This window comes from Hippopotamus amphibius, chromosome 3 (assembly GCF_030028045.1).
Source record: "Hippopotamus amphibius kiboko isolate mHipAmp2 chromosome 3, mHipAmp2.hap2, whole genome shotgun sequence".
Lineage (NCBI taxonomy): Eukaryota > Metazoa > Chordata > Mammalia > Artiodactyla > Hippopotamidae > Hippopotamus > Hippopotamus amphibius.
The window spans coordinates 154,783,154-154,793,108 of NC_080188.1; the positions used below are offsets into that span (position 1 = coordinate 154,783,154).

At 47.9% G+C, this 9,955-nt stretch overlaps 1 protein-coding gene across 5 annotated transcripts in view; it reads right to left on the reverse strand.

The window, feature by feature from the left end:
• Window positions 1-9,751, reverse strand: part of PM20D1 (peptidase M20 domain containing 1) — a 32,122-nt gene extending 22,371 nt beyond the window's left edge. For 4 of the 5 annotated variants that reach the window (XM_057729638.1, XM_057729637.1, XM_057729639.1 and 1 more), the window contains exons 1-9: window positions 9,529-9,751; window positions 7,466-7,552; window positions 5,707-5,939; window positions 5,190-5,276; window positions 3,990-4,123; window positions 3,568-3,687; window positions 2,699-2,774; window positions 2,268-2,329; window positions 1,947-2,025 (exon numbers count right to left, since the gene is read on the reverse strand). In XM_057729638.1, the coding sequence (XP_057585621.1) occupies window positions 1,947-2,025; window positions 2,268-2,329; window positions 2,699-2,774; window positions 3,568-3,687; window positions 3,990-4,123; window positions 5,190-5,276; window positions 5,707-5,939; window positions 7,466-7,552; window positions 9,529-9,700 (1,050 nt within the window). In that variant the 5' untranslated portion in view covers window positions 9,701-9,751. The remainder of the gene's footprint in view (window positions 1-1,946; window positions 2,026-2,267; window positions 2,330-2,698; window positions 2,775-3,567; window positions 3,688-3,989; window positions 4,124-5,189; window positions 5,277-5,706; window positions 5,940-7,465; window positions 7,553-9,528) is intronic. The other variant, XM_057729640.1, reaches the window with a different exon arrangement.
• Between the last annotated feature and the right edge of the window lie 204 nt (window positions 9,752-9,955).

Genomic DNA, 9,955 nt, shown 5'->3' on the forward strand with positions numbered 1-9,955 from the left:
ATTTTTTCAGTTGGCCCCTCTCCTCTCTGGGCCCTTGACCTGTGGTTATGTTCAACACTAGAGGTGTTTCTCTGCTTCAGGCCAGACCTTCATGCTTCTTGGTCCTGGAAGGGGTCACAGACTGCTGCTCAGAGCAAGACTGCGTTCTCTGGGACCACATGGACACGCGCAGTGCCACGGGCAGTCTTTTGTGTGCACTCTTTCCCAGGGCACCCAGGACACTTCTGCAGCGGTCAGCATTAGTCCTTACTCAGGGTGGGGCACCTGGAGCATCTGAGGCATCGTGGCCCCGAGGGGGTTCTCATGATGATGGTGGTGGTGACGATGATGGTGAGGAGGATTTCCCATATCCAGCTGCGAAATTTAACTCTGGTCTCTGTCTGACCAAGAAAAACCCAGGACTCATTAGAGAAGAGAGTTAAGCTATGGAGGGAATTTTTCCTCAGAGGCCGTGAGGGAACAGATTCCCCAATTGCTTGTCTGTCTTTGAATGGGTACAGTGCAAAACGGCACCAGACTAGGGACAGGAGAACTGGCTATTACAAAGTAGCCGTGTGATTTTGAATAATGACAACCTCTGTGTCTCTGTCTCTCAGCTGGCAATTGGGGCAATAATCCTCTGTTAGGAAGACCAAATGGAGTAACAAATATGAAAGTATTCTTGACAGATAAAAATACCATTCACATGCAAGGACACAGTACTATTATTTTGGTGAACTCTCCAGGCAGCTGGTGAAGCCAGCTCGGGTCTGGTTGACGTGCCAGATCCTCCAGCCAGTTACTCTAGGAATGAACTCTGAGGCATCATTCATTTATACTCAACCTGGGCTGCCCATTACCAGGCTCCACAAGGCCATGCTGTATTCTAAGTGAATACTTCTCATTGAAGTTGTACTGGTGGTACTGGTAGAAAATGGAATGGTCTAACTCCTTCCCAGATTTTAGAAAGGCCTCGGCCCAGGTGAGCTAGCATGGCTAGTTCAAACAGACCAGCCCCTTAGTGGCTGGTCCAATTGAAAGTAGACCAATTTACTGAAAAGTAGTTCTTGGGAAAAAAAATTATCAAAATATTGGTTCACCTAAAACTTATTTCTATAAAAGTAAACCTCGGGAGTTCCCTGGTGGTCCAGTGGTTAGGACTCTACATTCCCACTGCCAAGGGCCTGGGTTCAATCCCTGGTCGGGGAACTAAGATCCCACAGGCTGTGCAGTGTGGCCAAAAAAAAAAAAGTTAACGTCATATAGAATTTGCATTTGTGAAGGCCACATAATATTTACTGTATTTTGGGGAAAGACAACGTATGTATTTTAAGTGTCGTATATATCACAAATGTTATATATTTTTTTTCTTTGATTAAAGCTTTTTAAAAAAAAATTTATTTATTTATTTATTATTTTTTTGGGAGTACACCAAGGTCAATCATCTGTTTTTATACACATATCCCCGTATTCCCTCCCTCCCTCATATAGATTTTTAAAATGGCAGGTGAGTTTCTCTCATTCAACTCAGGGTAACACCAGGGGAAAATATAGTCATCATTCATTAGATCTGTGAGGTGAATAAATCTTTCAAAATATGAGGAAGAATAATAAAAAGGTGGTAGAGAGATAAAATATTACATGTTGAATGAGTACAGGTCGTAAGAATTAAATCCCAAATAATGCCTCTTCACATTAGTGTAGTGATTGTTTTTTTGAAGGGGTACAGACCCAAAGAGCCTGAGGGGGACCCCTTAAAGACACATATATGAAACTTGGCCAGCAATTTCATGGAGTTTGTAGACGTCAGCTAGAAACCTTGCTCCTGAGGCTTACGCATCTGATGACACAGAGCAGTACAGCACTGGACCTTCCTACTATCCAAACTGTAACCAGAGAAGGAAGGAGAAGCCAGGAGATAAAGCCAAGGGATGGAGGGGTGTGTGGGAGGAACCAGGTGGTGTTACCTTGACCCCTGCATTGAACATGGTGAGTGCCGTGGTGGTCCTGACCAGAGCATTGGTTATGTGATTCCTCTCTATCAACCTAAAGCAAAAGGATTAAGGTTAGACATTGTTCAATGGAAGGAAATAATAGGTTGTAGGATTACCCCTTTTCCCAATCCTTGGAGATCTCTAAGACTAGGAGGGATGTCTTACGTACGAATTCGATGTAGTGTCTGGTGGCTGAGGGATGGTTAGTCAGGCCCAGGTAAGCCAAACAGAGGGGACCGGGAAGTGGGTAGGTTTTGAGGTGGGGATGTGAGGGACAGAAAGATAAAACTTTACCTGCTTACAAGGGGCCCAAATAGCCACAGGTTGCTGAAGACTATATTCATAGGAAAGGGAAACTGAAAGGGAAAGCAGCAGGTCAGCAGGATTTCAGAGGAGTCAGCATAAGAGGGCCACTGTTCTGGGGCCTGGGTTTCTCCCTACGTTAGATCTGCCTTGAGAGCACTTGGCAGTAGCCTCAAGGATGAGTGGGAACCAGCTCCCTCAGGGTGCCAGCGTTAGGTCTCAGGTTCTCAGCCTGCGCACCAAAGCTGCAACGAACAAGCTGGGTCCCTGCATCTTGGCTTGGCCACTGGCTAGGAATAGGTGAGAGTGGGCAGAGTACTGGCCAGACGTAGGGCCCCTTTATTATTCTAAAGGCAACTTCTCTGCCACGCTTTCTTCCTCTTCCACAGCTGACAAGGAGTCTGCAAGACTCCTTCTCACACCTCATTTGCCAGCTGCTGCAATGCCATCTTCAATGGCCCGCCTCCAAACATGTTTGGCATTGGTGTCTGCTCCAGTCTGGAAGAGAAATGGAGTTCTCAAGACTTACCCAACTCAGGCTAAGACCAGCAGTCTGAAGAGAAGGAGGGAGACAGGACGTTTCAACAGGCCTGGCCAGGAGGTCTCCCACTCACTTCCCCATCACCTCCACCAATCCAACCATTCCAAGATCTCAAAGCACAAGGGGGGCTACCTCTACTCCACCAGCAGGAGCTGTCCCTGCCTACCAAGCCCAAGGGAGGGCACTCCCAGTCTCACTGCACCTACCACACTGCAGCAAAATTCAGTCTCTTCTACTAACTGTTGAGTTCCTGGAGGAAAGAGACTGTCTGTTTCTTCCACCACTGTATGCCCATCACTGGGCACAAAGTCTTGAACACGGTAGGTAGTTAATTATTTAACCGAATGAATATAATTCTTCTTCCCACTCTGCAAGAAAACTGGCCAGAGGTAAGCTCTGCTGTTATAGACAGTGCTGTCCTCACCCACAGTCAGCAGCCTTTGTTTATTTTAGTCATCTTGCCAGGGCAGGTGGAGAATTTAGACATCTTTTCTAGCTTGTGACCTCTAACTTCAGGCCTGGACTTTGGACTATTCCAGCTAACTAACCTAGCTTTTGTCTGCTGGCCCGTGCCTGCCATATGGAGAGATCCTCTTCTGATCTCTAACCCTCTGTCCTCCCCGCAGCCCCCGTCGCGGCTTCTTAGCCCAGCTTCAGGACAAGAAGCTTAGCTTCCTCAGACTCAAAGCAGGAAAGTGCCAGGTCTTTCAGCCTGAGTCTGGCAAGGAAGCAGGGCCAGGAACTGCTTACCGGCTGACAGCAGCTGCGAGGATGCCAATGCTTGTTTCCTTTGGAGGAGCTGAAGAATGGCTTGGAGTCATGTTTACTTGCAGCATGAGGTTAATTGCACCCTTCTCGGAGACTGAAACCCTGCAGGAGAGGGTCAGAGAGGGCCCTCCTGACTTCTTCCCACCCTGAATGATCCCATAGGCCCCCAGGCCCATCTGTGCAGTGGTCTGGTGGGCCAGGAGGTCAGCTGCATGCTGCTTAAAAAAATTTACTCTAGAGGAGGAAGGGAAAGAGGAGCTCAAACATGGTCGAAGCTCGGGGTGATTAAAGCAAGAGGAGTAAAATGAAGAGTTGTCTCAGCATGGCTTATAGGTACCAGGCTGAGGTCAACTCTAATGGGGTTAGAACACTTTCCAAGGTGGGGGATGGGGCACTTCACTCACATGGCAAAGGGCTTCTTGAGGTTGGGAATGAAACCATCCAAGATGAAGCTCCCCTCGTCCACAATGAAGGCTAGCTGGATACCCCTTGCCTGTAGCAGGGCTGAGATCTCCTGAGCCCCGTTTACCCCTGATACCTGCAGACATTGAACCCAGAGCCACAGTCCTTCTCAGCCAGACCTCCAGAGGTAGCTCACAGTGACCCATTCAGCATAGCTGGGGGCTCCAGAGTCTCCCCACCCAGGCTCCTTCCTGGAGGGCGGGGCCCTCAACAGTCCTGCCTCACAGAATCCTGGAGTGTCAGAGCTAGAAGGGCCCAACCCTCCTCATTTCACAAGTGAAGACACTGAGACCCAGAGTGCGAAGTGATTCGCCCAGGGTCAAAGTAGGTGGCATCACTGGAATAAGACACATTTATTGATCTCCCTGTTGTTTCTCACCCATCACACCAGTGTTTCTCACGGTGTAGTTGATGGACTAGGTTCCTGCCTCAGATATGACCAGGGAGTTTGTTAAAAATTCAGATCTGTGCATATCACTAAGTGAAAGAAGCCAATCCGAAAAGACTATACTGTATCATTCCAACTATATAACATTCTAGAAAAGACAAAATTATGGAGACAGTAAAAAGATCAGTGGTTGCTAGGGTTTGGGGGAAGGAGGGAGGGATGAATTGGCAGAATACAGAGGCTTCTTAGGGCAGTGAAAATATGTATGATACCATAAGGATACCATATATGTCATTATACATTTGTCCAAACCCACAGAATATACAACACCAAGAGTGAATCCTAATGCACACTGTAGCTTTGGGTGATTATGATGTGTAGGTTCATCAGGCGAAACAAATGTACCACTCTGGTGGGGGATGTTGATACTGGGGGAGGCTGTGCATGTGTGCAGGTTGGGGGAATAAGGGAAATCTCTGTATCTTCTCATGTTTGCTCTGAACCTAAAACTGCTCTTAAAAAAAAAAAAAGCCTTTAAAAAAAACCAAATTCAGATGTCTGGCAGAGAGCTCAGGCATTTGCAGTTTGGTCAAAGTCCTTAAATATTTCTGGCAACAGATACACAGTGAAGTTGGCAAACTACCACGCCATACCCTGGAGACTGTGCAGCTGAGAAGCAAACCAGACCAGGGTGACGCATACTCCCTCCCCCAAGAGGGGACCCAGAGATAGGTACAGGATAAGGGGCTCCTACCTCCTCATCATGGCCCAGAGCAATGAAGAAAGATCTTCGGGGAATGTAGTTTCTGATCAGCAGAAGCTCCAAGGCCTGCAGGATTGCCTGGGGGACAGAAGGACAATGGAAGAGGAGAAAGGCTTATTATCTAAGTGGTGGTACCAAGGGATTGAGACATTCAGCAGGTGGCAACAGGGCTGATGGGACTAGGATGTGATAGACTCTCTTTAGAGAGATCAAATTAAAATGGTCCCAGGGGATGGGATGTAGGGAAGCACAGCTCTGCATAAAACTTTTACCACCTGGAGAAAAGCATAAATTTATCAATGTCAGAGCTGAAAGGGTACGTGGAGATCATCTACTCTAATCCCTATTTCACATTTGAGAGATCAGGGCCCAGGGAAGTGACAAACCGAGGGCTGGAACCCAGGTCTCCTGGAGCCAAGGTTCTCCTGCCTCCCAGGAGTTAGCCAAGCACCCCCAGCCTGGGTTAATCTTTAGGACTCCAAGGCAGAGGGAACATAGCATTTCAGACCATAAGAGAGTTCTTGTTGTCCAGTGTGCCTCGACCATAGATGAAGCCATCACGCTCCAACCCAGAGAACGGGGGCACGTCCCAGCCTGCATCGGGGGCAGGCACCACGTCAATGTGAGCGAGAAGCATGTAGGGCTGCAGGCTGGGGTCCGAGCCTTGGATAGTGAACAGGTGGCTGTACCCTCCCACGACTTCATGCCGGATAAATCTGGTTTTGAACACAGTAGGAAAGACTAGAAGCAAAGAGATGAAAAGCAATGAGAGAAAGCCAGAATCAACAGTTGCCTTTGGTTTTCCTACCATTTGATTCTCCCAGTCTTTTTCCTCTCCCCTTTAAAACATGCAGCCTCCTTTAGGAAGCTTTCTGGTACAAAGCCAGTCTGATTCCTGATTTGCCCAGAAAATCTCTGAAATACCTCTTCCCTATACTATAATGTGCTATTACTGTGTAATAACATGCATATCAAGACCCCACCATTATGACACATAAAAGCTCAAAATCTGGCTTGGTCTGACCTCTAACATTGTCACAAATACATGTTGCAGGGTGATGCAGACTAGGACGATGTTAGATTTTAAATGTAATAGGCCCCAGTATCCAAATTACTTGGAACCAAACATAACCCTTATATATTTATTAAAAAAAATCAGAGATATTTTTCTTCTACAAAACAATACTTCTAATGTTTGTTTTATATGGAGACGAAGATTATTCTGTCTAGCATATGGCCACACTTTTGTGTGCAGGTGTGGGTGTTCCCAAGGTCAACTATTCTGGTTACAGATAGGTATTAGCACAGGTGGCCTTAGATACATGGGAGAAAGAACTTTGATCTCCCTCTGGGCTGTGTTGGAAGAATCCATACATACCTCTGTGGATACCTGAAAACAAACAAACAAAACCCAAGAAGAACACGTCTTTGTGTTGTCAGCCAGCTTATCTAGCCTACTATTACTGTACATTTCTTTCCTGGTTTTTACCTCCTATTTAGTGAAGACTTTGAGCCTGGTGGCTGGGGACTGAACCCGGATCTACCCGTCCCCAGAGTGTTAGAGAGGCGGCTACTTGCTGTGCCTTTGCCAGCCCCTCCCACCTGCTGACTTGAGAGGAGCTGTTTTTTATTTGATTTAGGAAAGTGGCTTCACTACTCTCCATGAGCGTTTTCTATGGGCAGGGGTACCGGGGAGAGCTCCAAGTCTCCTTTTTTTCCCTTGACCCATCTCTCTTTAGCTCATGGACAGCGGGGTGAGGGGAGAGGACTGATGTGATAGTTCAAAGTTGTTGACTGTCTAGAAGCTCCGAAATGGGTTAGTAATGAATCTGCAGTAGGGCTCAGGTAGGTGGCGTATGTGCACTTATGGGCTGTAGGTATGTGTGTGGAGGTAGGGGTGGGAGGAGCATAGAGCATAGTTCTGGAAATTATGGGAGAAGGAATGCCTAGTCCTACCTTTGGATTAGATCATTTTTATTGGCTGACATATTTAGGGCAAAGATTGGGAGAGTTCAAACTCCAGCCCAACAGCTCTGTGCCTTGGTTCTTCCAAGGGCAAATTTATAGTCTCTACTCTGGGTCCACTCGAACTCCTGGACTCTCCCTTCTATCCCTCCCTATACTACGTACAAACTTTGGTCAAAAGGGGCCCACGTGAATTAGGTTGCCCTCTGGTCAGTCACCAATTAAACTTCTCTGTCACCTTGTAAAAGTACTGTGTCTCCAGCGCTACCTCTTCTAGCTCTTTTCCATAGTTTGTGGCTGACCTTTACGAATGTATTCTCCAAACTCAGCCAGGGCTGTCGTGTTGAGCTCCTTGGGGCTGAAAGACACTGTTGGAATCTGGATGGCACCTGTCGGAGTCAGAGATAGAAGACGATAACAGCCACTGATTTCCCCCAGCCCTCGATACATAAAAAGTTCTCCTGCACTCATTATCTCATTGCGGAGGGCAAAACAGTCTTTTGAGGTAGGCACTGTTGTTTTCCCTAATTTGAAGCTGAGGAAATGAGCTTAGAGGCATTAGGTGAGCTGCTCAAGATTGTTCAGAAGTAAGTAGTAGAACTGGGATATAATCTCAAGCCCTTTGAATTTATTTGGGCTAATGTGGTTCTTAAAGTAAAATAAAGTCCAAGATGGGATGGGGGAGGTCAGACGGGAGTAGATTTTGTACCCTGACCCTAAGTGGGAAGCTGCTATAAACTGCTTCTAAGGCCTCACTCAGCCTCTGAAGCCACCATTCCTTTGACAAATCCAAGGAGCCCACTGTCCTGGGTCCCCACATGAATGAAGCTTTGCACGCTTTTGTATACAGAGAGTAGGTTTATTCCTCACAGACTGGCTCATCCAGAGTCTCACTGATGTCTCAGCCACGGCCAGTTTTTTGGGCACGTGATGCCTGGGAAGGGGTGGCTTTGGAAGCTCCCAAGCAAGCTTCTCAGTCATAAACAATCTCACCCACTCTACCCAGAAGTCTCAGTTCCTGAATTGCCACTAGGCTCACTCCTTGGTGAAGGCTCTACATTCTCCAAGAGTTCCACTATCAAATGCAGACAGTGAGGGACCCGGGGAGAGGGGCTGGGAAAGGATGGGGAGAAACACATGGATCATGAGATTATTTGATTAGATGGCTATCCAAAAACAGTAGGAACAAATGCACCCAGGGCAGCTTGATGTCAAGGGAGGGCCTCTGACTTCTATACTCAGTTTTGCTAAGAATCAACACTGCATCATAGCCTATCACACAAGTGGGGAAGCCAAGGTTCAGAAAGACTAAATAAACTGCCTACATGAGATTGAGAGGCAGACTCAAGATCTGAACTCAGGTGTTTTGCCCCCTGCTCAGAGTTCTAAGCCATGTTGCTATGAGGTCCCTATTTTAGGTTCTTATCTAGCTTTTGCCTTTTGTGCAAGGAACTCTGGTAAGCAGCTGGCCAGTGCCTTTCAGAGACCTATTTATACTATGATGCTTTGGGAAAGCCCTGCCCTGCCTTCCAGGCCTATCACTCCAGCACAAACACAGTTTACATTTAACAATGAGGGTTAGCTTTTGCATCTGCCCACACATGTTTATGCAGGCAGTTTCTTTTAATCCATTACTTAATGGAAGAGAAAAGACTGGAGTTAAGTCCAATGGTGAGGAAGGATCTCATTATAACACAGGATTTAGCAGTCAACAGAAACTTTCCTCTTTGCTCCTGGAAAACGCATATTGAGAAGGTAAATAAGGTTTTATCCTTGGTTTGAGGTCTAGAAGAGAGATGTCCTTTAATTAGGAGAGGGAATTAGGAGCATCTCACACCCCGGCAACACCCCCAACACTTCTTTTTGGAGCCATCTAGAAACACAGGATCCTACAGGCACTAAATGTTGTCACCCAGTGCTTACTCCAAGGTGTGGGGTGCTGGGGAAAATCATTTAACTGACCCAAACTTCAATATCCCTCATCTGTATATAAGGTTCAGATCATTTAGTCTTAAGTTATTTAACAAGTGAAAACTCTCAAAGGTTAAAAGCTTGCTGTAATGCTCCACGCAAGCGGGGGTGGGGGTGGGTGTGGGTGCATGAGAGGCATGCCAACAGGGGCAAAGTTGAAGCTTCCAGGGTAAGCAGGGAACGCTGGAGTCCCCAGAAGCCGGGTCTAGGAGAAGAGTGAGGTCCCCATGCCGAGCACGAGGTGCCGGGAATGGGGCCAGGGCTCGGCGGTGGGGTGCTGCGGAGCTAGAGCTCGAGTAGCCGACCTCTGCGACGGAAGAAGGGAGTCACGGGTTGGCCCGACGACACAGCGCCCTATATGTGAGAATAAGTGGTGAAGGGGACCCAGGTTCACCTTTCAGGGCCTCCTTCATCGCGACGCGCTCCTCTTGGCTGAACTGAGAAGGGATTCGCGGTGCCCTCTGATGCTCCTTGCCCCCCAGGCCCTTCGATTTGGAGACGGCGGCGATACCTAGCAGCAGCAGCACAGCCGCCAAGGCCAGCAGGCAAACGTACGGCCGAGCCATGCCAGTTGGCGGCTGGAGTTCGGACTTTAACTGCAGCTAGCGATCTTCGCTCTCTCACGGCTCGAATTCTCGCAACGGTCTAGGCCCAGCCCATTCCCAGAGCTGGCCAATCATCGCTTGCCTGGTGATGAGGGCTAACCAATCCACGGGATGCTCCCGCCCCAGATCCGCAAGGCCTTTTGGGGGTTGTGGTTTCTCGCCCTGTAGCTCGCGGCTGCAAAGCAGAGACGAAGCAGAACTCCAGGCAAGTGAGTG